At 45.5% G+C, this 27,419-nt stretch overlaps 2 protein-coding genes across 6 annotated transcripts in view; both read right to left on the reverse strand.

The window, feature by feature from the left end:
- Positions 1–1,605: 1,605 nt before the first annotated feature.
- Positions 1,606–18,574, reverse strand: FAH (fumarylacetoacetate hydrolase). Its single transcript, XM_039723548.1, has 14 exons — positions 18,383–18,574; positions 16,106–16,216; positions 15,388–15,509; positions 14,166–14,215; positions 12,579–12,669; positions 11,941–12,038; positions 11,631–11,683; positions 10,169–10,268; positions 9,327–9,457; positions 8,495–8,570; positions 7,932–7,978; positions 6,878–6,979; positions 5,777–5,894; positions 1,606–1,825 (listed from the first exon to the last, which is right to left on the reverse strand). The coding sequence occupies exons 1-14, from the start codon at positions 18,572–18,574 to the stop codon at positions 1,746–1,748; spliced, it is 1,371 nt and encodes a 456-aa protein (XP_039579482.1). The 3' UTR covers positions 1,606–1,745.
- Positions 18,575–20,714: 2,140 nt separating this feature from the next.
- The window catches only part of ZFAND6 (zinc finger AN1-type containing 6), a 35,396-nt gene continuing 28,691 nt past the window's right edge, over positions 20,715–27,419 (reverse strand). For all 5 annotated transcript variants that reach the window (XM_039722753.1, XM_039722754.1, XM_039722752.1 and 2 more), the window contains 2 exons: positions 22,294–22,407; positions 20,715–21,700 (listed from right to left, as the gene is read on the reverse strand). In XM_039722753.1, the coding sequence (XP_039578687.1) occupies positions 21,552–21,700; positions 22,294–22,407 (263 nt within the window). In that variant the 3' untranslated portion in view covers positions 20,715–21,551. The remainder of the gene's footprint in view (positions 21,701–22,293; positions 22,408–27,419) is intronic.

Below are 27,419 nucleotides of genomic sequence, written 5' to 3' on the forward strand. Positions count from 1 at the left end.
TTCCAGGACACCAGATATGCCAAGGTGCACCATGGATGTTGCTTCTGCAGAGAAATTTCTCTCCTGGATAAATGCTTCTTGTGTCCTGCTGCTGCTGCCAGGAGCAAAGCCAGAGGAACAGGATGGGTTATTTCTAAATCCAGGAGGGAAGGTGTCAACTCACAATTGTCCTTTGAGGTCAAAAGATAACACAAAGCATCTATAAATTGATGATCCAGTCAGAGTACATTAAATAAATACCTGCCTATTAGTTCAGCTCCAAGAGCCTGAAGGCAAAATAGCTTTTCCTTGATAAACAACAAAGAGCCAATGTTTTCCTGGCCAGGTCATCCTTGATTTGGGGATGAACCTCCAAGTATCACTCTTTAAAGAACTATTATTGTTGCACACTAGAAGAAAGCCCATTACAGTGCACATGCCCCATCAGCAATGATTTATCTGCACTGCCACATTTTTTCTTTAATTTTCATTTCAAATTAAATTTCCTCTTCTGCATGGCCAAGGTTGACATTCCTGGTCAGCCCCAGCTGCTCCCCAGGATGACTTTAAATGCCCTCACAGCCCACATCAGCAAAACCACCTGGCAGAGCTTTTGAGCAGCAATGGGACAGCCTGGAAAAGCAGCAGCATGGGCTCACCCTGCTGTCACCACATGGAGCCAGCAGCCTCATCAGGTTCTTCACTTTGAGGACCAAGCAAATATTTAACAAGTTCCCCTTGCACTACACCACAGTTCATTATCCGGTCTCCCGAGCTCCTCCAGTCAGTAATATCCTCTAATTGATGTGATTTGGCACTGGGCCATGGAGTTAAATTGATTTGTAGGCCAGCAGGAGACAGCAGATGCCCTTTACACTTGAGGAAAGTGGCATGTGGCTGTGTTTGCTGGCTGCTGCAGGGGAATGCTGTGGCACGAGATGCCCTTTGGGGTGCAGGAAGGGGCTTGGCCTGCCTGGTGTCCTCTGTCACAGCCCCTGGTGAGTGACAGGGTGTGACAGCCACCAGGGAGTGCCCGGGGATCACTCCAGTGATGAAATTCCCCCTCCCTCCTTGACCCAAGGGATGCTGGCCAGAGAGGAACAGGGAATTCCCTTCTGTAAACCAGGGCAGGAGGAACAAGGGTGATCTTTTGACCATGACCTGTTGAAGGGTGCCCCAACAGAGTCTCCCCTGGAACCAATCTGGGGCAGGAGAGTTGCCTCTGGTTGTGTAAGGGCAGGAGGAGCAGGGACATCCTGCCTGTTGCCTTCAGTAGTGTTGGTTATCACGTTTCCAAACTGCTTTGTTGCAAATCGTTTTAGGGCAAGCCATGTAACTCTTGCCCAGGAAGGTTTTAACAACTGTGTGCAACTCGCCTTCAGGATCTCACCTCCAGCATATTAACACTGTGGAAGAAGGAAGTCAGCATGGAATCCCAGCTCTTATCATCAGCCTAGTACTCTGAATATTTAAGCTTACTTGAAAGCCTCTTTTTATAATTATGAAAAAAACATTAATATGGTGGAAGAGTTAAGAATCTCATTTTCCATTTCAATCATCTTATTCATATTCTGAGAATTTTAGGCTAGCATTGAAATCCTTTTCTTATCAAACCAGAGAGCCACATTCACCTTTAAGATATTTATTGATAATTAAAAATGGTAAGATCACAATCACTCATATAAAAATAATAAATTTGAATAAAGCAGGATGACTGGTAGAGGTGGGAGGAGGGTTCCTCCTTGGATGCCACATTACTCCAGGCCTCACGGATTGGACAGGGCTGGCAGGATTTTCCCTGAGCACTGGCCAAATCCCACACGGAAGCCGTTGCCCTGGCAGTAACCTAGGGACAGAAAACAACACACAGCTTGTTCTGTGAGGACAGTGGGATTTTGCCAGCAATAAAAGTGAATAAAGGCATAAAGAGACTAAAACCAAGTGAAAACAGCTCAGATATGCAATGAGGGGCAGAAAAAAAGAGCACCTGGAAGAGTTCAAGCAGCCCAGGAATATCAGAAAAAAAAGAAGCACAAACTGTTAAACACAGCAATATTCAAGTTCAGTGAATTGATCAAAGAACAACAAGATGTGCCAGCAATATTTCTGTTTTCAAACCTAACCTGCAGCACCATCAATCTACCTGGCAAACTGATTCACTGCCTGGCCCAGCCCTGCAATTAATCAAATAAATCTGGATTCTCTTTCTGCAGCTTCAGGACTGCTCTTGGGATGCTGGGATGCTGGCAGCCAGAAAGGCAGTCATTAAACCCCCTCCAACAGCAGCACCTACCCTGGCAGAGGCTGTTTCTCTTGCTAAAGTGGTTTAGTTCCATGAGAAATTCAGCATCTGACTCCAAGTTCTCATTAATGCTGTGTTTTATAAGAGGGGTGGGAGCTCTGCTGCAGAGCTCACGGGGCTGTGACAGTGTCTCTGACCAGGGACAGCTCTGGGGACAGCTCTGTGTCTCCCGAGTGATGGAGGAGATGAGGCTGGGACAGGGATGCTGCAGCTCCTCCTGCTGCCACGCGTGGTGTTCACATTCTCTGAAAAATCCCTTGGCCCAGGGTTTTTCTCCTGGGAAGCTGAGGAGCCTCAGAGAAAAGGAAAACAAGTTCTTAGCATATTTGCTTCTCCTGCATTGTGCTCACATGTGGAATGTGTTTGGGGATGGTTCACCCACAGGTGATTGTTTCACTGGGTTCTGCTGTGAGTTGTTTTCACTTTTTGGCCAATCAGAGCCAAGCTGTGTTGGGACTCTGGAAAGAGTAATGAGTTTTCATTATTATCTTTTTAGCATTCTGTAAGTATCCTTTCTGTATTCCTTAGTATAGTATGGTATAGTTTTCTTTAATATAATATAGTATCACAAAATAATACATTAGCCTTCTGAGAACATGGAGTCAGATTCATCATTCTTCCCTGCCATGAGGAGGGAGGGAAATACAAATAAAATAGCCATGGGCCAGCCAAGCTGCTCCACAAGCAGCAGCCACCAGCAAAGCTGCAGGCAAAGCAGGGGAGGGGACACAGCCAGGGCCTTGTGGCCCCTCTGAGGAGTCTGTTCTGGGAAGAGCAGCTGAGGAGACCTGTTACAGCAGCTGACCAAAGGAAGGGCAAGTGGCATATGCTGCATTTTAAGGCCTATTTCATAGTTAGAGATGGATTTTCCTGATGGAATACATCACCTGCATGTGATAAAGAACAGCTGCCTTCAAGAAGGAGCTCAACAGAACAGAGCCTAATTCCCACCCTTAGCAGAGATGGAAAACTCCCCTGAGGAAGAGGAAGGGTGGGCTCAGGCTGCAGGGCAGCCAAAGTGACTGCAGCACAGAGAGAGACCCTGCCAGCCCTAACCCACAGTTCAACCAGGCTGAAATTAAGTTTTCCAAGGACAGTGGTGTCTCTAAGTGCTTGTGTAAAGCCACAGACACCGTCCTGGTATCTGCCAGGTAATCCTCATCCTTAAGCAGCAGTGGAAAAAGGCACTGTAAGGCTCAGCTCAGCTTCCATTTGCCTCATTAGGCTTCATTGCCAGCTTTCCTTTGAGCAGCAGCTGATTATTCCAGTCCAGTTTGGTTATCCCTGCTGTCAGGCACAATTTAAAGCAGCACCAAGGAGCAGCACACTGAACAAAGCCAGCCCTGTGCTGCCAGCAGCCCTGGCCCGAGCTCTGTGTGTGCCAAGGAGCTACTGAGGGGTTTTGCAGGCAGCTGCCAGCACCAGCAGGAGCCCTTCCCCTGCCGTGCTCCCTCCCTGGGACTCTTCTTGGGAGATATACATCTCTCTCACTTTATGTGTTAAGTCTCTGAAATGGGTCCCACGTGGGGAGTAAGAATACAAAATTGAACCAGAAAACCAGAAATGATGTGTTGAGCACTTGGCAAGAGCTAATGGCAGTGCCCTGGGGGAGGATGGAATGGCACCAGGGGTGCCTTAAGGCCCTGGATCTGCCACACATCACCAAATAAATAAATAAATAAATAAATAAATAAATAAATAAATAGGAGCAGCTCCCAGAGAGCCCCAGCAGCCCCTGGCTCTCTGCAATGCCCTGGTGCCACAGCCACAAGGCGTGGCAGTGTGAAATGGCCCAGCAGATCAATTGCCATGGCACTGCCCCACTGCCTCCCCCAGCTTAGCAGCAATGCCATCATTAAACATTAAAGACAGTCAGGATTCTAAGCATTTAATGAGTTAGCATAGCTTGTCCTGGGCAGGAAGAGCATGGCTCGTGGGCTGGTCACATTTGTCCCCAGGCTGGCTCCCCATGGCAGCAGCTCCCAAACTGTGAGGTGCTCCTTGCCAAAAGGGATATGAGTGTGCAACTGCACCACCCCTCACTGCTCCCTCATGCAGGGCTCCTGGCAGAGTTCCTGGAGGGAGGCTGGGGACTCTGGAGGGCAGTGTGGCACTTTGGATTGCTGCAGGAGTGTCCCTGTGGAGAGCAGCCTCAGGTGGCTCCACGATTCAGTCACCGGGCTGCTGGGAGGCTGGAGGATGTCAGAGGCACTGGGGGCTCCTCAGGTTCATCACCTATGGCTCTCTCTAGCACATCTCAGCCTCCAGCTGTCTCAGCATCTGCCTCTGTCAACTGGCACAGCTCACAGAAACATGATTTTCAAGGCTGTTGGATGGGCTGCCAGGCAGGAGGCACTGGAATTGCCAGGGGACAGGAATACATACATTCCTTTTTTTTTTTTTTTAATCACAGAAAATTCTTGACTTTTCTTAATTTTTCTTTTTTTTTTCAGAGAAAAACAGTTTATAATTTTAAACTGTTTTGTCAGAAATCCTAGGAGTCCAGGTTGGGCTGGGCAGGCCCAGGTACAGAGGCACATATTAATCTCACACCACGAGGCAGCTGCCCAGGTGTTTGTCACTCACATTCCCTCTGCCCTCAGTCACACCTGTGCAGTCTTTCCCCATTGCTTGAGCCATGTGCTCCTGTGCAGATCTCTCTGATCACATCACAGGATGGAGCTGCTCAGAGCCAGGTGTGGCACTGGCTGGGTCTCAGCTGGTGACACACAACATTCCTTAAAATCCCAGTAGGTCACACAGCAAAGATATTGCAGGCTTGAAACAAAAGTTTCTCATGGCTGTTCTTGCCAAATATTTGCCACACCAAACATGAGAGGAAAGGAAAAAATAGATTTGTTTTGCACTAGGGCTTTGGGTCAAAAATAAGTAGGAGTGGGATTTAGATCACAAAACAGTGTGGTAGGTTTTAATTCATAAAATCCTTAGATTATCAAGATGAAAACTAAAATAATGTCTCAGCATGAAACAGGTCTCAAGCAGAGCCCTTTCCAGAGGGAAAGGTCAGCTGCTCTAGAAGGCTCCATGGTTTCCCACATACTTGATTTGCAACACACTTCACTGAATATGCCTAAGTTACAAATTAAATATTATTTGAAAAATAACTTTTTTTTTAGCATTTGCCAAGCTCTGCTCCACATGCAAACTTGCACTGTGGTGGAAACAATTAACTGCTCCTAGTCCTGGGGTATTTTCACCCATAAAGGCAAACCTACCTCCATCACCAAGGGGTGCTCACACAGTGGCATAGCAGGAGCATTAAGGACTTGGAAAAGCAAATAATCCATTTAGAAAGCATTTATGGCAGGGAAATTTCCATCCCCTGCTTGAGCCTCCTCACAGGTAGATGGAACAGCTGTGCTTGCATGGCAGGTGTGCACAGAACAGCCCAGCTCCACACCAGGGGCTCGTGCTGCTGGGATCAGCCTGTGGAAATGTCCTTGCTGAGTGTGAGAGCAGTTATCCAGCCATTACCTGTCAAAATTACTTCATCTCCATCCTGCAGGAATTTACGAGACTGCCCACTGCCAAGAGGGATCTCTTTTGTTCCATTCCAGGACAGCTCCAGCATGGAGCCAAAGCTCTCTGGCTCCTGCAGCAAGAGTTCATAAACAAATAAACAATTTTTTAGTATCTTTCCTGCTGTTCAGCTTCTTGCTGCTGGGAGCAGACACACAAATAGGTTACCTCTACAGAACAGAGTTTTGCTGTTGATTTAATTAATTGATACATTGGGTCCTTTTCCCGACGGCATTTTAATTTCTTGCTGGCTTAGCAGTGATGCTTACAGCTGTTGTTATCTGGTGTATTTAACATAGTGTTCAACCTGTTAAAGCAGTTTGGGTCTGCCACAGCAAGAATGGAAACAAGTGGAGGAGGCTTCTACAAATCCAGTGCATTTATGTATTCATATTTCAGATTTTTAATTACGTTTTGTTCTTCAGAAGAGCAAAGCTGGTGTTTGTGAGTCTTTACAATAATCTGAAGATTCAAAAAGCACCTCAGAAATGCTCAAAAGTGAAGTACAGGCATCCCAGCTTGCAAACACCTTACCTGAGGCTGTCTTTGAGACAGCATGTACAGGATTTGTGTTTGGTGGTTCAGAAAGTGAGGGTTGCCCATACATTGCAGCCACTGTCCAAATGGCAGCTCAAGGGGGGCAACAGCTTGTGAAGCTGGCTCCAGCTTCATTGGAGAAACTAAAAGTTATATCCAGGCACCTTTTACATTCTTTTCAGAAATACAAAGCTGCATTTCATAGAGGGCAAATGGATTGTGAGGATGCTTCCACACAGAAGTTAATTTGCATCTATTGTAAAATAATTCTTAGGGAAAGAAGCGCAGGAGAGATCAAAACCCCAAAACTCAGCAACATTAAAAAACAGCCAAGCAAAAACCCTACCCAAACCAAACCACCTCCCAGTGTGAGTTTGGGGCCACCAAAGCAGCACCCCAGAGTGCCTGGGAAGGAGCTGCAGATAGTTTTTGGTGCTCAGATCAGGAAGGGCTCAGCCCCAAGCCCTGCTCTGCTGGTTCTGAGTTGCTGACCAGTGATTTCATCGTTTCAACACTTACAGGTCCACTGATGGTGCCAGAGGCCAGCAGGTCTCCAGGCCTGAGGTTGCAGCCATTGATGGAATGGTGAGCCAGCTGCTGTTTCATGGTCCAGTACATGTGCTGGAGGAAGGAGGAAGAGGGGCTAAAGCAAGGAAGCAACGAGGACAAACTTCTCTGGAGGCCATTAGGCTGTGCAAAATGGAGTCATGTGGCCTGGCCTATGGCATTCATAAACCCCACACTTTAACATGCAAATTAGTCCCTTAAAATTTTTCTTATTTCAGCTGGATTTCATTTTAAATCTCTTCTTCCTCTCTAAGACCAGTAGTGCTGACCCAAGCTCCATGACTACACCCAGTATTTTAACAGCCTTGTAGAAAAATCTACTTATTACTGATTTGCTGACTACTGATTTACTGATTAAGGTAATTACTATGCCAAGAGCCAAATGTGAATATGAAATGGCTTGAGAACTGCTGCAGCTGGCACATAAATCTGCTGGCTTCAATCAGTGGGTGGAGGCAGAGGCACCACGCTGCCCACAGAGGGGATGGGGCAGACCCAGGCTGGCAGCAGTGAGTGCATCTAAATTAGAGCTGTGGCTGCAGAGCTGTACTGCAAGAGACAATTCCCTCTTCCTGCAGTCCTCTGTTCTCCCTGCCGAATGGGCACAGAGCTAAGGATGCTCTGGGCACCCCAGGGTGAGCAGCAGGGAGAGCTGTCCCCTTCATCAAGCATTCAGGGTTCCCACCTCACAGGGGGAACCATCACCATCTTCATTTCATCTTTCAAAAATGAAATGTTCTTCATTTTATTGAAAATTTTTGTCTGCTCAGGGAAGTGGTAGATTCATCATCCCTGGAAGTGTTCAAAAGGTGTGTGGCTGTGAGGGACATGGTTGGGTCATGGGCTTGGCATTTGGACTGGATGATCTCGGAGGTCTTTTCTAACTTTAGTGGTTCTATGATCCTGTTCTACGAGTCTAATGCAAAAAGCAGTGTTTGAAATTGCCTGGGCTGAAGCTGATGGCATCAGCAAGATTGCAAATAAACAAAAGATTCTGGAGCCTTACCTTGAAATTGGATCTGCATATAGTAGTTGGTGTGCTCATTCCTTCTCCTGCAGAAAATAAAGGATAAAAAAGAGAAAAGCAATTTTTTTGTGTTGGATGAATGATGTTGGAGTCTTTTTATTTTACAGATGGATGGAGAGTTCTTTTATCACTGTAATCCCTAGTGAAAAAGCGGTAATAACATTTTCTATTGCCATGAAGACTGGGATTTCATGGAAAACAAGTGTGGGGATTGCACTGGGGCACCATCCCTGGTCAGCAGGGCCCTAAGGTGGAGGCTGAGCTGGGTTAACATCTGGATCCCACACAAATCTGCTCATTCCATGCCCTGATGAACCCTGCCTGTGCAAGGAGACCCCTGAGGGACCCTCAAGGGGAGCTGCCAGCTAGGGGCACTCCCTGCTTGGCACATTGCTCCAGCAGGGAGCAGTTCTGCCCCTTTCTCTGGGCAAAGCAGGAAAAGAAGGAGCACAGAGCCCAGAGCCAAGTGCCTGGGGGTTGTGGTGGTGCCACAAAATTTAATTGGCAATTGCAGCTTTGTAACCCACTCAGCTTCGCCATACCTTTAATGGCAACAAAGAGCTTGATGTCAAAAGTGTAGGGCTCTTTATCCTGAAGGTAGGGCAGCGGCTTAGGATCCTAAAAGCACATTAAAAAAACACATCACAGTCTAAATCAAAAGGAATTTTAAAATCCACAAGACATTCCAGTGAGTATTGGTGTACCGGGTCTGTGCTGCACAACCCATTCACTCCACCATTCTTACTGCTCAGATTATCACTTTTCTTGGTCTCATGCACACACTTTCAAAGATTTTACTGAACAGACATGATATCCATGTAATCCAATTCCTTTCTCTGCACAAGGCTTGCAAAAGCCATGCCCATCGTTTCAGCATGGATGCTAATCCAGCACAGAGTGCCAGCACACCTTTGCTCTGTGCCTGCACAGAGAAGATGGTGAGGTCTCTGCAAGACTCTCTTATCTTTTCCAGTTTTAACCACCTGCACAATGCAGACAACTGGAAATGCCTGAACAAAGTGTTCTGGCTTGACTCCAGCCTCTCTCCACCACTTACTGGATGCTAAGTGCTACCAAGGACCCAGAAGAAGCTCTGATTAGTTTATTTTCCAGGTGTTTTAAAGATGATTTTCTGCCCCCCTCAAGGAGGATGACAGCACAACATGTGCCAGGGCCAGTGGCATCAATGAGCACTTGGGCTCAGAGGGCCCTGGCTGCTTCATCTGCTCAGAAGCAGAATCCCAGCTGTGGATTCCATGGAGACAATCCTTGGCATGGAGGCAGCTCAGTGATTTCTGCTGAAGGCACCTTCCTGCTCTGATGACATTTTTCCAGCACTGCTTTTCCTTTATTTCAACCTTTGCTCTTGCTGACCTGGACAGGGTTTGGCAACACAAATGGCATGAGAGCTTCCATGGTGACAACCCACGGAGAGATGGTTGTGCCAAGGCTTTTGCTCAGGAAAGGACCCAGAGGAACATATTCCCACTTCTGGATGTCACGGGCTGGGAAGAGAACATTCAAAGCAATGCAGGTGAACATATCCTGGGAATTGCACATCCATCAGACCCATGGAAGAGTAACATGAATTAAAATTGCTACTACACCCAGCCTTTTCTAGCTGTTGTGCCCAAATCCTAATTTAAATCCATCCATTTTCAATCCAATTTTCTTGGGTCAGCTAGATTAGGATGATAAATCAACAATAAGCAAAACAAACCAGATCATCCCCATATAACCAGTATTTTTTACCCACTCTTTAATTTTTTATAATGTATAATATTGGTAATTTATGTTATATAATTTATAATAGATAAATTATAAAAATAAATCTATAATAATCCTTTTATACCCAGCTAATGGTCTTTGCCAGCCATAGGGAGAATTTCAACAAGTTAAATCTTTGCAGATACTGAGGGATTTGTGATTGCCAGATCCTTTTCCTGACACTGAAATCAATCACCATCCTTGGTATCACCATTCTTAGGACTCCTCCATCCCTGCCCAGAAGAAACTAGACTGAAATTAACTCTTCCATAAGTAAATAAATCTTCATTAGGCAGCAATTTCTGCTTCTACTAATTAATCAAAGATGGATTGATACAGGCAACTCTTCATTTTCATCCCTTCCAGTGTACCAGTGCTTTCAGTGATCAGTTCTGCTATTAGAATATGTAATTTCAGCCTCTCCAGGCAGGATCCCACAGCTCACTCACCGCTCCAGTCGTTCATCAGCACCATCCCAAAGATGTGCTCCTGGGCCCTGCTGATGGGAATGGGCTCCCCAAACTTGTTCCCAGGACCTACAAAGAATGCCTGAAATCAAAAATCATGATGTGTTGATTATGTTTTTGAAGCTAAAAGCCTTTACAGCACAGAGAGTTACGGACAGCAGCAATAAAGGCTGGGCAGGATGAGTTTTGCACCATTTCCCACACACACATTTGGACAAAACCCATGGCCTGCTCCCCTCTTCTCCCCCTCCATGAAGCTGGCAGGCTTGAATTACTTAAGAGCTCTGTGTTGCTAAGAGACAGGCATTAAACAAGGGCACCATGTTGTCAAAATGCAGGAGGAAAAAATGGTCCCTCCTAATTAGATCTGGATGCAGAACAGGTTTGCCCACTGAAGGGACTGATTGCTGCAGACAGGGAACAGGAAGGAGTTTAAAGTCATCCAAGGGGACCCTGAACGTGGCAGGAGCCTGATGAGACAGTGGGGAAAAACAGGTGGAGAAATGTGCCCACTGAGTAAAGTAGGCCATGAACTGGGTGCCTGCACTCATTCCATAGGAATCCACAGCCTGCACATGCAGAGGATTTTACAGGAAAACTCAGCTGTCTCTTTCTGTCTACAATATGGAAGTCTTTCCTTCTGTTCTTGCAGCAGCCAGCAGTAGAACTCGGGCTGGAAAGCAGAGCTGTGGGATCCCCACTTTGTGGCACTGCATCTCCCCTTACAGCACTGATTGGCAAAGCACACAGCATTAAAGAGCTTCACTGCATTTTTATAACCATTTCCATCAATATTACACTTCTTCCAGTACTTTTTTTTAAAGGGAAAGGATTGGGAATAAAACATACAAAAATTATATAAGCTATTAAAATGATATAAACCTTAATAGAATCCTATGAAACCCTCCCTTCTGGACCACACTAAGCCACAGCATGATGTGACTTCCCACCATGTTTTTTTACAACACCCACAGCACAGGTTTTAACTTTCCAGGCAGGAGAATCAGGAGTTTGAATCCCACTGCCAAGAACTCGGGGCTTCCAGCACAAGGTGCAGACAGCCTGGACTCCCCAGCCCCCGTGTCCATTGATGGATCCTGGCTGCAGTGCAGAGGTAACTGCTGACCAGGAAACTGGCTGTGGTGGCTGTGAAAACGAATTCTGCTGCCTGACTGCACCACTGGTGCTCAGCTTTGGCCAGGTGAGCTTTTTCCAGCCTGAGAGCTGTATGAGCAAACCTCCCAACGAGCTAAGGCACCCTGCTCCTCACCCAAAGCAAAGGTTTGTTCCACAGAAATCCTTACTGCCTCCAGCACTGACAGCCCAGAGAGGAACACAGGAGTGGACCTTATGGGACATTGAGTTTAGAAGAAGCTAAACCCACCCTTTCTTCCCTGTTTCTATTTTAATATTTTTCAAGTCATAAGGAGAAAAAACCTCTCACCATTTCTAACTCGATATCCAGACGTTTACAAGCACCAAACACTGGGGGTTTATCTGTGGGTAGAAGCAAGAATATATTACAACAGGGAGGCAGCTAGGGAAATAGAAGTAATGGCCAAAAGAATCGGCAGCTGGTGCTGCTTGGCATGGAACAGAAAATGTATTTAAACCAGGCCTTTCTCTCACCCTGACCCCAGGCTGGGCTTTAGGCAAGGCATCCCAGACCCTTCCACTCCACTACTCCATCATGTGGAGCAAAATTACAGAATGAAAGAAATAAGAATCCGGATTAAAATCCTGGCAGAACTCACCATTGTCAGGTTTCATCTGTCCCACGGGTCTCCGGATGGGCGTCCCAGACACCACGACAGACGACGCCCGGCCGTGGTAACCCACAGGCAAGTGCAGCCTCGAGAAAGAGCACCACAGTGCCCGGGTTAGCTGAGTAACAGAGCAGCTTTTTGGGGTGGAAGCACCACGGGAGTGGGAGGTACAAGGAGAAGGAGCTCTGTATGCATGGGCACAGACCTCAGCACCTTACTCTGATATAAGGATGGAAGTGAAATGGAATATAATAACAAAGCCGTGTTGCAGTCTTAATGCACTGCTGTGCCACTGCTCCAGTTAATTCCTTGGATCTTAAATTCTGGTTGTTTTTTTTTTCACTCAGCAGAATCTAATTTTTTAGGTATATTTGTTTTTGAACTGGGGGGCTGCACAGTAACTGGTGTGGCCACTGCGATGAAGGGCAGTGCAGATTCATCTGGGGCTGGGGACATGTGGAATTTGGTTCTGGTATTGAACTCTGGACAACACTGATTCTCATCTGCTGTGAACTGAAACCAGTGTGATCCTGAAAAACTACTCAGACCTTTAAAACATCACGTATATGTACAGACAAGCCTCCAAAACACTGCTGCACTAGAGAACAAACCAACATTCCACCCACCAGTTCGGCATCAGAGCGTTCTCCTTCCCCCTGAACATGATCCCAACGTTTGTGGCATGCTGGCGTGACGAATAGAAGTCGGTGTAGTCTCCTGCACGAGGAAAGGAGCCATAAACCGGGGATCAGAGGCAGCAAAGCCCCTCATCTGCGGGGGCTGCAGCACATCACCCGCAGAGAAGGAGACAGCAAAGTGCTCGGGGATGTCAGTAACAGCACCAAGGGCGATTAACATATATAATATATGTTATATATATATAAATATATATAACATATATAATATTATATTTGAAGATCATTTTAGTTCACCTATAAATTATGCAGATAAAAATGACTTTTTTTTCTTATTTTTTTAGAGTCTCCAGTAGACAAGAGGCGGGAACACGCAGGACACAAAGCAGCAGCCCCCTTTCCAGAGAGAAGCAATTCCCGCTGCTTTTCTCCAGCCGGCGGTACCGGCACAGGGATTCAGGATACTCAGGACATCTGCTGCCCTCTGCTGCCATCCCTGCAAACAGCTCCCACCCTCCCGAGCCACGGGAAAACAGAAGCAATGAGGGGAAAACACAGGGAGGGTGTGTTTGCATTATGCTGGTTAGTGAGCCCAGTAATTATCCTGCAGCTCCAGGAGGATCCAGCAGTAAGTTATCCCCTGCAGTTCCAGCCTCCCACAGGAGGACCCAGCCACCAAGGAGAAGCAGGAACCACACACAGGACAGAGCTGTGGAATCCTAAATGCCTCATGTCTGTGTGATCCAGCACGGTCACACCAGGGCAGTCCATTCCCAGTAGCCATGGGAGCCAGGAGCCAGCAATTGTCTGACAGGACATGTTCAACCTAAAACTGTTTTCAGGAAGGTATCACACCTATGGGAACTCCTCATGGGACAGGCTAGACTTTGTCCCAAACCAGGGTTGTGCCCCCAGGAAGACAAAAGCCAACTCAGAAGAGAGCTTGGATAGAAAATGGACAAGATCACATCCCTGTTCCTGTGCAGGTCATGCCCTCAAGTGACTTTGATAAGGTTGGTTTGAGTCCAAACACAAACTCCTGCCAAAACCAGGAAATGCTTAGGTATCTATAGGAATGTAGGAATCCCAAAGCAGTCCTCATGGGAGTGGAGGGAAAACCTGGGATGCAGAGTAATGGTCTGGGAGTGGAAACTCATACTTGTTCATGAGGCTGTGCTGGAATATCTGCTTTGGAAACTTTGCAACATCTGAAATATTTTCTGATGGCAAAAGGGGAAATTGTTGGAAACTGAACAAGTGTTTCTTTCCTGGCTGTAGTCACAAAGGCCTGTGGTGATGCCAAGCTGATGACAGGAGTTATGTACCACCAGACACCCCTGATTTAGTGGAAATTGCAAACAGGAGTGCTCTGGCTGCTATTGAGCTTCCCCAGGCTTTTATTCTTGTGCCACAGACAGCACCTACCTTTCATTATGTACAATAATCTACTTGTGGCTGCTGCAAAGCCCATTCCCTGTCACAGCTATGATGGGTCTGTCTGAGCCAGCTGGAAATGAAGCAGCTGCTCCGTGTGGGAGCAAAGGGCAGTGGAGGAGCCCCTGGCTGCCCCACACTCACCAATGTGGGCAGGCAGGTGCATCGTCGCAGCAGCTTGAGGAACAAATGCTCTGAAATGAAAAATGATGCCTTCAGATCTCAGCAAGCTTGCAGCTCCCACCCGTAAGAAGCATGGAAGAGGCTGACTTGCCCTCCCAGCTCCTCCCTTAATTTAGTTTGTAAAGCCCTGCAGAAAAAAAAAAAAAAAAAAAAAAAAAACCAAAGAAGCCTGGCAGAAAAGCTGGTGACTGCACAGGCTGCTGTTTCTGGGATGGGCACAGAACAGCAGCAGCTGCCAGGGTGTGATGTGAGTGGGGAGGGGGCAGCCCTGGGCTGGCTGGGTTCCCAGGGGGCACAGGGAAATCCCAGAGCCCGTGCCCAGGATACACTGCCTCTGCTGCGTGGCATGGTGAGTTCATGGCACGTGGCTCCTGGGGGATTCCAGCTGCTGGCCGAGGGGCACAGAGAAATCCCAGAGTCCGTGCCCAGGACAGCACTGCCTCTGCTGCGTGGGATGGTGAGTTCATGGCACGTGGCTCCTGGGGGATTCCAGCTGCTGGCCCTGTTCATGAAGCAGCAGTTCAACCCCAGTCCTGCTCATGAGAGCCTAAATCCTCCCAGTCCCCCTGGCAGGACAGGGAGGAACAACTGCTGCCCACTGCCAGGCACTTGTGGTGCCTAAAGCATCACTCAAGGGGTGTGGGGTTAATGGGCACCCTCATTTTCCATCAGCACAGAGCACAGACCTCCCCTCCTGCCCCTACACCCCTGCACAGCCCCAAAGCTGAAGACAATTTGACCACATGCTCAGTTTGAGCAAAGTCAGGTGGTTACTGAGGACAAACGGGGGTGTCCCCTTCCTGCTCCAGGTGTGACAGGCAGGGAGGCGGCCCCGGGGCAGGTGGGAGAGGTGGAGACGCTTGAACTGTGTTCCCGTGGAATGCCATGGCGGAGGGGGGTGCCCAGAGGAGCAGCCCAGCCCTATAGTAGGTCTGGACACACCCAGGGCAGAGCTGGCTGTTCCAGGTGGAGGGTGACACCCTGGATCTGCGGGCAGTGACAGGATTAATCAGAGATTAATCTTTAGGCAATTAAGAGAAGGAAGCACTGGATGTGCACAAACCCCAGTTAATTCCCACGTAGGAGGCGGGTGGCCACGTCAGACTGTTGGTTTTGGTGTCCTGTCGCTCAGGTGACAGAGGGCACAGCTCCCTGTGCCTGCAGCCACTCTCTGCTCCCTCACCTTCTCCGCAGCTCCGCGTTGTCCCTCAGGGTGGGCTCTCCAGCTGACAGCAGCTTCTGGAGGAAAGCCCTGGCCTCGGTCCATGCCGGCCTGCCCAGCCCCATGAAGGCGTTCAGGGTGGGCTGACAGTGACACACAGGTGCAGGGACAAAGAAAAAACCACATTTTGCTAATCCTTCACTGCAGGAAGATGTCCCACACCCCCACGCCGGTGTTGGATGCCTGTGCCCGGGGTTATGTGGCCGTGGCTGCCCAGGGCACCCGTCCCCCTGCCCATGGCATCACACCCCACAAGTCCTCTGCTGCATGTTGGCATCATCCCATCCTTCAGACCACTGCAGGCCCTGCTGGCTTTGATATCTCAGCCAGCTGCAGACAGAGGTTGTTTGTATTTACCTTTATTCTTTACACAACCTCCCTGTCATTAATATCCCACCCATGGAGTGTTGAGGACACGAGCAGGAGTGAATTAATATGCAGGATTTGTGTCAGACACCTGCATTGCCAAAGGATGATGACACTTGCCTGGAAAATGACCTTTGGACCCCCAAGGCCCCTGCTGTCCTTGCTATCACACCTGTGATGGTTTTTGCTCTACCAGAACCTGCCTGACAACACATTTCCAGGTCATGTTCATTATCTCACCACAAGTTGCTAAAGCACCTTATGGAATATTTTTTAAATGTTTGTGGAAATCAGAACAGACTCTGATAAATACCTGGTCAAAGACGTGCTGGTGTTTGGCAAGAGCTGGTCCATTGAAAAGATGTTTAATGACGCTGAGATCCAAAATCTGGTCTCCAATGGCTACCCCAAGCCTGTGCCGAGGCTGCAAAGCAGCAAGAGGAGGGGGAACAGAAGAAGAATTTATGCTTATACCCAAAAATGCCCCAAAGAGGGCATAGAGGAAGACAGAGAGTTTAACCAATCCAGGACAAAGAGCTGGTACCTCAGCAATGGACCTTCAAGAGCCAGTCTGAGGCTGGCAGCTGGAACATGTTAAGCCCTATGGGCAGAGCATCACTGCAGACTCCCTGCAGACCTTGAGGGGTGGAAAGAGCCTCATCCCCATCCTTTAGGGAAAGGATAGCACAACAAGCAGAGGTTTCTCTCCCTGCCCTCTTTCCCCCAGAAAGAGGCTGACTTGCTCATTAACAACCCTTATTAATGAGAATAAGCCCATCCACCTGCAATAGGCTGTGAAGAGGGAAAACACTACTGCTCCTTCTACCAGTGGGGAACAGACGCATAGGGAGGCCATGGGCAGGGTAAATTCCATCCCTGTGGGTATGCCACTGGAGAAACAGTCATTTCTACACCCCAGCTCCTCCCCAGAGGACTGAGGGACTCCCCTGGTGATGCCAGGAGGCACAGCATGCCCAGGCACATGATTTCTGTGCCTCGTTGGACGAGGCTGCCCTACACCACCCATCCTCACAGCACACCAGGAGCTCAGGACCCCGAGCCCAGCCTGGATCCCTGCTGGATCCTCGCTGCAGGAACAGCATCCCACACATGGGGAGATGGGACAGATGCAGCCCAGGAGACAAAGCTCCTGTTCATGCCCCGGGCGCGCGCGGAGCCAGCGGCGACAGCGGGGCAGCTGCACGGGGCAAAAACACACCACAGCCTCCATTATTGTGTCTGCAGGCAGAGAGAGACAAACTACTACAGCCACTCTGAAAAGCAGCTCACCAAAATAACCATCTTCAAAGATCCACGCTATTAAAACTATTTTTCAACCTTTAATTTCCAAGCAAGATTCCAAATGCGGTAGTAGGCATTTATTCAGCAAATATTCCTGCAGGAAAAAACTAAAGGTCATGTCAGGTTAATTTGTAACTGGGATAGTCAGGAATGACACCAATTGTTTTAGCCTGAAATCATTAAAATATTCAGCTACCATCACAACATTATTCTCCTAAATAATTTCTGTAAGTCTTGCCTGTCATTTCACAGGGTTTGAATGAAAATGTCTTTTTCAGAGAACAGTTACTGAGGAAGGAAGAAAAATAATCCAAACTTGCTAGATAACAGCATGCACACCATCTCATTTTAACACACCATCTCATTTTATCTTCAGAAAATACCACATCAGAAAACACAATCTTCTGGTTTATTTTTTTTAACCTACATGGATAACTAGCAGAAGCCAGAAGACAATAATGAAGTTTCCATAAGCAGTGACAAATAAATTCTCCACTTTTTCCTTCTGAGAAGCAGCTCTTGGCTTGCTTCCCTATCTCCAGGAGCTCCATCCTGTCAGGCACTCAGAGGTGTGAGGTTCAGCCTTGCTGGGCTCAATTCTCATGAAAATTGGGAACTGAGAGCTACCTCCTTGGTAGAAAGGTTGAGTCACGTTTTCTTATGTGATCATCATAAATAGAAGGCCTGGAGCTGGTTCAGCTGGCAGGCTTCAGGCCCAGCTTCAAACATGACACATTTGCACACACAAAATGCAGCACTGCATAAACACACACCCAATAGAACAACAGGTCAGCTGCAAAAACAGGTAAAACACACATTTGGTGTCCTGGTTTAATGCTTTGGCAGCCACCAACAAAACTCCCCAAGAGCAGTAGTTACTGGGGCTTTTTAAGGGTGGTGGTGTGATTACAGTCACAAAGAAAATGAAAGACTGCATTAAAAATAAAAAAAGTTGAGTGTGAAATGTGCTGTGCCTCTACGTAGGCGTAGGAAGGGTCAAATGTCAAAATTATCAAAACCACACAAGAAGTACTGTACATATTAGCCAAAGTATTTCTCATCAGTATTAACACTTCAGATTTCTTTTGTGCAGTTTCAAAGCTGTAATCAAAACAATCACACTAAGGAAACAGACAATGTGTCAGCTACAGCTTTGCCATCAGGTCAGGAAGCCCATGAGTGTCTCAGGCTGGGAAGTCTCCTTTATCCCACATTGCTGGGAATTCCTGCTGTCTCACTGCCTTGGAAGAATTACAACATCCCAAGAACAAAGTTAGCTGTTACTCACCTCCTCCTTCGTGGAGAAAACCCCATAGGGGAGGTTTTGGAGAGGAAAATCCGAGTCCTTGTCTACCTGGATGAAAGACATGCTGACCCCTGAGCAGCCCCTGCTTGCACACAGCTCCCACCTCCCAGGTGCTTTGTGCCTTCCTCGGAAAAAGATCCTCTCCAGGTGCTGCAACCCAGAGCAGAGGGGCATCAAATCCCACCCTCTGCCCTGAGGCACAAACCAATCGCTGCTCCGTGGCCATCCCACCCCCTGCCTGGCCCTGGCAGTGGTTAATCAGTGCCAGAGGCTGGCCTGAGTCAGCAGCTGTGAATTGTTCCAGCCAGGCAGGGACCCCGGAGAAAGGGGGTCTTCTCCTCACAGGTACCTCTCCTGGAGGTGTTCAGAAGACGTGTAGATGTGGTGCTAAATTTAGGGGGGGGACCTGGGATAGCAGTTGGGCTTGATGTTCTTGGAGGCCTTTTCCAACCTTAACACTTCCATGATTTTACAAACTCTCACATGAAACCAAGGCCTTCCTCCAACAGGTAACTCTGGGGGTGAAGGATCCAGCAGCTCAGAGCAGAGGTAACTGCCCTGGTTTCACTTTGGAGGGGTCACTTATGTGCCAGGGCCCTGGTGAAGTGATCATGTCCACACTGATTCTCCCACCACAAGCTCAGCAGCCCTTGGGAAGTTGCACAATTCACACTGCACCTTCTGTGGTTTTTAGTTTTGTAATGCTGCTGCACCTCGTCAAGTTCTTCCATTTTCTCCAGATAGTTCAAAACCACCTTAAAACCAGAGGCATGTGCAGCCAGCCATAAAGAACAGGGAGGCTGATGCTTCTGCTCCCAGTCCCAGCATTCTCCTACCTGCAGCAGAAAACTCACGCAGTCAGTAGAAGCCAATGAGGGAACATCCTCAAAATTAAATAGCAAAGGCCATATCTTTCCAATGAAAAAAAGGAAGACACTTGTCATTGCCAAACCAAAAAATTGGTTTGCTGCTCAACCTTTTTTTTATTTTTTGACAGAGGAGTTGTTAGAAGAAATGCAGCAAATGGAACAGTTAGAGATTCAGTGCAAGATGATATAACAGCTGCTCCCTCATTGAGACACAAGCTCACAAGGTGCTGTTTGAAAAGGGGTCTTGCTTAAATATCACAATGCCTAGCTTGTGGAAGATTTCTGGTAAAATTTCCCCTGACTATTGGAAATGTTTTAAACACACTGAAGAGGTTTTGTGGACAGATTATGGGATCTGGGCTATAGAACCTGGCTATAGAACCGGCTTATTCCAAAACTGAAACAAAACCACGTTGAAAACCTGTTCCAATATAGAGCCCAACATGAGCAGACAGACTCAAGCATTTTGTAGTGCTGTGAATGTGCTGGTGTTAATTAAAATGTTAATCTGCTAACCTCAAGCTGATGACACAAAATACAGATTGAAGTGCAGATCAACCACCAGGATAACACAGGACCATTACCAAAGCAAACAAACATGACAATTCCATGTGTGGACATCCAGTCTAAATGTAAGCTTATAAAACAGACAGGAAGTATGTGAATACTTTTCTCGTACCTTTCCTTCTTTCAGGCACCAGAACACACAAACACACCAAGTTTTCCCCCACTTTGTGAAATCTATGGTGTGTTCTCTCTGCCTGGCCCAGAAGCAGAGAAAGGTGAAAGGCAGATTGGTCAGGAGGGCACACAGGAGAAAGAAAAGGAAAAGAGAGACCAGAAATAGGGAAGAACTCAATGTGAGAAGGATTAGAGAATAGGGAAGTAGCAGCAAAGAGGAAAGCAAACAGAAACACCCACCAAAGGTGACACTGCTGCTCTTCCATGCCCTGTGCTGTGTAAGAGGAAGTTTAGCAAATGCTTTGAGGAAATACAGGCTCTCTGACCCATGATAAGGCAGACCATTACTGAAACTTGCCAGTAAGTTATTTATTCCTTCCTTCCTTTACTATAAACTCCATGTGCTTCGTAGATTGTGGTTAGGCCATTTCTGCAAGCACAAGCTACTTCATTTATTATTCAGTCTTGCAGATTACTTTAACTACCAGAAAAACTCCTTCTGCTGTACAGTTTATATCCTACATGTACTGCTTTATCTATTAATTGCCAGCCATAGCTTTTTAAGAGCATTCTGAATTTTAAAATCAACAGACAAGGTCTGGAAGCTGCAGTGTCTCTGGTAGTTACAGGTGAAAAAATTTAAAAACCCATCAGAATTTAACTGGCATTGGGATACACATGGTAGCTGTAAATGAATAAACTTTAAAGGAATCACCAATGGAAGGTCCCCATTAAAATAAAGCAAGAGAAATCCAACTTACATATGCCAGTGACAGCCACAGGGGCTCGGATTTTTTTAAATTTTATTTAATCAAAGTTAAGACGTGGATAAACATAAATACAGCACAGGTACTTCAGATCATTCTTCATATTTGTGTACAGACAAACTGATGGATGTAATCCCAATGAAAACTGCAGTCAATGAAGTGCATACAGCCTTCCCCCCACACACACAAAAACAAACCCCAATTAAAAAAAAAAAAAGAAAACAAAAAACCCCACACAATCTCAGCACACACTCTCATTACAAATGATTCATACATAAATAGGTAGAGGGTGCAAACAAGCTAATATGCGAACATGTATAACCTCTCGTTAATGGGAAAAAAAAACCAGAAGCAGCCATAATGATTAAAATACATTCAGTTACTGATAACTAGTTGTGCCATACAAGGCATTATCAATAAAAAAAAAAAGGAAATTGTGCTGCAGAGAAAAGCTATATACAACAAGAAAATAAACTGCAAAGTTAACGCATGCATGTTTTATCCTGGAAAAGCACAGCCCTCCAATATTTTCTCCATGTTTGTTATAAAAGCCCTCTGCACTCAACTAAAATTAAAATGATCTTAAAGGATAATACTTGTAAAGTTTACTTAAGTCTTCAGCCACAGAAAACTGCAATGAAAATAATGTTCAGAGTCATTTTCAAAACAAAAAAAAACGAAAACAAAAAAATCTATTCATCTGATGACATGCATGATTAAAAGGTCTAGGCAAGATACACTGCTCTACGTTCCTGATGACTAAGGAAAAAAAGCTCAAGTCAATTTAATCTGCAGATGGTCAGAAGATTTTTGTATTCCAGCAGAAGCAGCAGTTCAGATCTTCTGGATCTTTTCCCCAACAACTACAGGATTCTCTTTTCTGATTTTCTCAGCAGCATCAGCTTTGTAATTGTAAGAGCAACTGTGTACATCTGAGTAACGGTGCATTCCACAGTAAACGTTCCCACACCGGCACTCGAACCCTGTGGACAGAAACAGCAGCTCAGACATGTCAACATTCTTAATTGCACTGGTTTGCTTTAAATCCTGAATGTGTTCACTCACTAGCAGTAAATCTCAGTCACCAGTGGCAATCAATCAGCCAAAGAGCCTCTGCTGCAGAAAGCATAAGAATCACAAGTAATACATTTTTAAGCAATTACAGCAAGATTTGACTTGACCATTCCTTCTTTTTGCATGACACTCTAGCACAGAACATTCCTAGAGAACTCCTGCTCTTTTGCCTTGTTTATGAATCTTCACCCTCCAGAACTTAGGCCCTTTCACTGAAGCACTGCAAAGCTGGCTAGTGAATGGCAGCAAACTACCATCCAATTCCTTAGCTAAGCAGACTTCCAAAAGGAAGTATTTGGAATTATGAACTTCACTTTAAGACAGGAGGCTGAAAAACAAAATGATACATGAATGACTAATCTAGTAAGAGTCAGCTGAAAGCACCTTTGACTGTTATTCCAAATCAGTATCAAAGGACCATGCCCCATTTTCCCTTTAGGATAACATTTCAAAGGGCCAAAGCCTAAACAAGCCTAAGGAAACTGAAATCAGTATTTCTTACCAGTCAGTCCAACCTTCTTCCTGCACATGAAACAACGATTCTTTTTCTGTTTTGGTTTGTCAAGCGACTTGTCCTGTTCTTCAGGTGTAGGCTCTGCATTCTCTGACACTGAAGCTGACATTAAAAAAGTTAGTAAGAACAGTGGAGAAAAAAAGTCTGTCTCTCCCTTTTAAAGTCCTACAATAACCTAAAGCCCATGTTGTACATTTGGCCATTTTACTGCAGCTTCCATGTCTGAAGTCTGCAGTCATGCACTGGTCTCTCTGCAGAGACAGAAACTCCCTCCTTCTAGACCTTCAATATAATTTAAGAAAAGAATTCACCAAATGCTTGAAAATACCACAAAAACAACGAACATTAGGTTTAACAGCATGATTCAGCACTGTCAGATCCAGGAATAAAACCCAACAGCCAAGTGTTTCCCCACAGTGTTACCTGCCCAGCTCCCAAAATCTGCCTGCAAGAAGCACTCTATGTAACAGGATCAGTTGAGCCAAACACCCTCTTTCAAATCCTGAATCAACATTATTTTTACTGAAGACTACAACATGGAGGCCACACAAAACAGTGTTTCAGAATAATCTACCACTGTGATGCTGCTGCTCTAGCACACCTGGAAAAAGCCTGCACAGGACATAAGTCACTACCTGGGGTGAGAAACACCAGCTCAAGACACCCAGACATATAGGGTGGAACTACACTGCACTGGAGCCCAGAAGGAAGCAATAAAAACCTGATTTTAAAGACATTTCTCCTAAGGCATCTTTCAACCTACCTTAGTGTTCTCTCACATCTAAAAGAAACAGGTTACAGGTTGTGTGGGAGAGTATGAACAAGTAATAGTAGTATTTGCCCGAGTCAGGTAAAAATAGAAGTTGGCTGGTTTTCCTCAAGTATTTGCACATTCCTTACATTACAAAGCAGAAATAGAAATGAAAAAAACCCAACTTCATTTCAAGAAGGGCTAGGAGCCAACCTCTGCCTACCAGACATAGCTGGACCACAGCAGGACAAGTCTCCAGTGAGTAAGATACACAAAAGTTGGGAGTATTTGCAGCAAAGAAAAAAAGCAAGCTCCAGCTGGGAGGAGCGTGGATGGAAGCAGAGCTAGAACCAGCGCTGTAAGGAAGGGAATACAACAGCAAGCTCAGACATTTGTCAGGGAAAAAGCTGCAGGCATCTCTGTGCAGCTGGACTTTTGTTTGTCAGGGACTGTCAGATGCAGTTCTGTGCTAGCTCTTCACCAGCTGACAGCTCTTCTGCATGACAAATCCAGTGGGGTTTTTCATGTGCTGCTATTTTGATTTTTTTTTTTAAAGGAAAGGGCACTCATCACTTTTGCTACGTATCAAAACATTGTACTAAGCAACATCAATGGATAGCAAGATACCTGATCACCAGCAAAGACTTTGCCTGAGGGGACAGTATATTCCACAGATTAATCTAGCAAAGATACTTTTATACATGGTCTATTAAATCCTTCTCAGTCACCATCTATGTTACAAGCAGAGCTTCTCTTTGTCTTGAAATTTATAACAATTCATAGTTTGCAAAGAAAATATAAGTTCAATGGCTCTAATGGCTGTTAAAGGGCACATTTCTGAGTGGGCATAATATCAAAAGGATTGCAAGATCCTTTGGTTCTAAAATCAGCAAGGACTAAAAGAGGTGAGGGAAGTACCAGAAGGGGTTAAGACTTACTCAAATGAACTTTTGTAGTTTTACACAAAACAGATATTGCAGTCTTTATTAATTCATTAAGACGTATTCATGCCATGAGCTAACATTCTCCAGCTTGCATTTCCTGTTGTAGCAAAATCCAGTTACCTCAATCTAAGTTTCACTAAGAGCCTCTGTAACTATTAGCTAAATTTAGGAAAAATTGGCACTCTTCCCTGCATAACAAGGCTCTCATACACCCTTACTTACATTTTCTTTGTGCGTATGGCTCTCGCATTAAAAAGGTTTAAAAATATTTAAGAGCTGCTGCTCACTGTAGAATTGAGTGGGAAGATTCTTCTACTGCACCACAAGTCACTTTGTATCTACTGTAGTAACCATAAATTTTAGGTCTCAATTTGCTTTTGAATAGAAGCTAGAGATTTGAACCAAAATCCTCTATGACAGTCACAAATATCCCAACCACTTTAGATGACCAAGTGCCACTGTTCAGTCTATAAGCAACTGATGACCACAGCAGAACAAAGCCAGGTACAATGCAATACTGCCCAGCTTGGAGCCACTCCCAACTGCTGGACTTCACCTGGATTCCAGGATGCTGCTGCCTGCCTTCCTTGAACCAAGTCATCCCTTCCCCCAGCCCTGTCTGCAGCTGAAGAACAGAAGCAGCACCAGTAAAAGCTGCCAACTAACCAAAAAGAAGTAAAGTATGAACTCCTATTTCTGGAGTTGACAAGTTGGGCTGGTCACTAGAAGTTCCCTGATTTACAGAACATGTTCCTAGCTGACTAAAACAAGCAGAGCCTGGATTTCCTCCTAAAGGCATGAGCTTTTCCTATTGCTTTGCTTGTGCAAACCCCTGCCTGAGCTTCAGTGTGCTCTGACTGAGCACAAAAACAGCAGCCACATGACAAAATGCACTCCAGCCTCTGCACCCCTGCAGGCACAACACAGCTCTGTGTGTGCAGCAAGACACCCAACCTGTTCTCTCTCTCAATCTTTTACATCCATCACCCCTGCATTACTGAGCAGAGATTTTAAAAGAAAAAGGTTTCTCATTCCTACAGAAGAGCATGAACAGCTACATTTACTTCTCAAGAGCATTTCACCAGGGCTAGTAAGAACCCCCACACCTCCAGAGGAGTGAAATGTGAAGTTAATCCAAAGGAGAACATCACTACTTGTGAACATTTTAAACTGACATAATCAGCCTAAAATACACTGTTTAAATGTTACGAAGTGGCAAATTAAGTAAGAGCACACTCACCCACAGAATTTAGTTTAAAATCTTTCTGTTGAGTGTTGGCTCTCTCCCTGGAGCATTCACCCAGTATATCATGACATCCTGTATTATTTGATACACTTGTATCAAAATCATACTCTACCTCTGAGTCCCTGGTACTATCACAAAAGTGAGGAGCATCCATCAATTCCTTTCCAGTACAGTCTACTGAGCCCACCCTGATAAGGCCCACTGCAGCTGAAGCCATTAGCTTGACTGCACTCACCTAAGGTTCAAGTAACCCCAGCATAAAATTCTGTAGCAACCTAATTATTTTGATATCAAGTTTTTAAGCTTAGTTTGAACTTCTGTTTAGCTTCACTAAAATCCAGATATGCGCAAAATCAGGTGACTTCATTCAGAACAGCCTTTTAGACAGTTAATCCAACCTAACTTTGTACTTTGGTTTTTCAAATAATAACCACACCACATGACGTGAGTGATGGTATTTTGCAATGCTAATAGTACATGCTCCTCTCCAATTCACAACAAGCTTGAAAATCACAGAGGCTGTTTTCATTCTCAGAAGTTTTCAGCCTCAGAGGGGCTGAATCCATCCATTAATTGGATTTCTGCTTTTACCTCCAGGTTCTTCAGTTGTAGGAGCTCCATAATGTTTGTGGTGGAGTCCTCCTGCCTTCCCTGACAAGCTTCATTTACCTTTAAAATCCTCCCTGAACCAGAAGCATGAATCCTCACCTGGATGGCTTTAACTCCTTTACCCCAGGGAAGTGAAGCACCTCTTCACCTGCTTGCAGGCTTGCCTGGAGGCAGTCCTGTTAATCCTCTAACAAATCAGGAATCCTGACTGGCTAATCCTAACAGGGCCACCATGTCGAGCAAAAGGCACAACAGCCCAGGAGGTAATTAAAATTACTCAGAGATGCTCAGAAGAGAAGAAAGCTGCTAGAAAGCTGGACTGTACTTAATGAGTTTTATTTTAGGTCATCTTTAATGGCATGTTCATGGTATTTAAGAACATTAAAGTTAAAAAAATTTCTATTAGTCCATATCTTATCTGGACTTTTGCACTGTTCCACAAGCATCACCATACAAACACTAGCTCTAAAGTCTGCACTTCTTAACATATTCTAGAGTTTTCCTCTATATCTTCTGCAATGCACAAATCCAACAAAAACAAATCTGAACTGCTCTTTGAGAATTTTATCCCTTTGTAGTTTTAGCTTCACTGCAAACAGCAAGGACTGTGTTGCACGCAGCTCGAGTCTCATTTATCTGTCTGCTTTAGAAAAGTAATAACAGTAATCTAAGAAAGCTTAATTATTCACCCAGTCCTTCATTCAATGTTGTGTAGCCTGGTAATTTTTGTTAAATGGCAAGTTAAGGGGACCTCAGCTGAACACAATACATTAACTTACACCAGCAGCACAGAACAACTCGCCCCAGAACAGACATTCCCACAAGGCAAGGTTTTATCAAAATAAATACTGACTTTATTTTTCCTCTTCCCCTACATCAACAGAAGCACTATCAGACAAACTTCACTCTGAGACCAACTAGCACATTGCCGTGAATTAAGTTTTTCCTAAATGTTAGAAACTTAGGCAATGCTAAAAAAACCCCTTGGATTCACATGTTTGTATAATATGCTTGTCAGCAACCTAAAATTCAAATTCCAAAAAAAACAAACTTCAGGATGCACAACTGTGACAGCAATTCAATGAAACCCCTCTCAGCATCCATTCTAAGCTGCTTTCCTTCCAAAGTTACATTTTCAAATCAAAATGCTTTAAAACTGGAAACACTACATTTCCTATAATTTCCAGTCAAAGGACAACACAGAAGGAACTCTTAAGGAAGTAAGGCTGACCCTGCCAGAGTTATAAATAGAGAGAGATGGTAATTTAGAACTGCAACTACATGCTGGTGATGTTCTTAGTTTAGAAATGAGGGTACAAAGAAAAGGACAGAGGACACAGTTGAGTAACCTAAACACCTGATCCTGCAGATACATCCCTAAATTCAAAGCTTCTGGTTGAGAAACCTCTTACCTTCTCATAAGGAGCATAAATTTATCCAAGTGTGTAAGAGACATGCCTCTGATAACTTGCTGTGAAAAGTCTTATCACAGGCCCAAGACACCTCAGTGCAGGGTCAATAAAGTAAAGTACTCCCTTCTGTCTCCCAGTGAAAAGCCAGTAGT

This window comes from Passer montanus, unplaced genomic scaffold, assembly GCF_014805655.1.
Source record: "Passer montanus isolate IOZ18808 unplaced genomic scaffold, ASM1480565v1 scaffold5, whole genome shotgun sequence".
Lineage (NCBI taxonomy): Eukaryota > Metazoa > Chordata > Aves > Passeriformes > Passeridae > Passer > Passer montanus.

Coding starts and splice junctions, on each gene's coding strand:
- FAH (XM_039723548.1), bottom strand. CDS start 18,574: ATGCCCCTCTGCTCTGGGTTGCAGCACCTGGAGAGGATCTTTTTCCGA. Junction 8,571..9,326: donor TGTTGCCAAACCCTGTCCAG/GTCAGCAAGAGC, acceptor ATGTGCTTTTAG/GATCCTAAGCCGCTGCCCTA. Junction 7,979..8,494: donor GCTCTTTGTTGCCATTAAAG/GTATGGCGAAGC, acceptor TATTTTCTGCAG/GAGAAGGAATGAGCACACCA.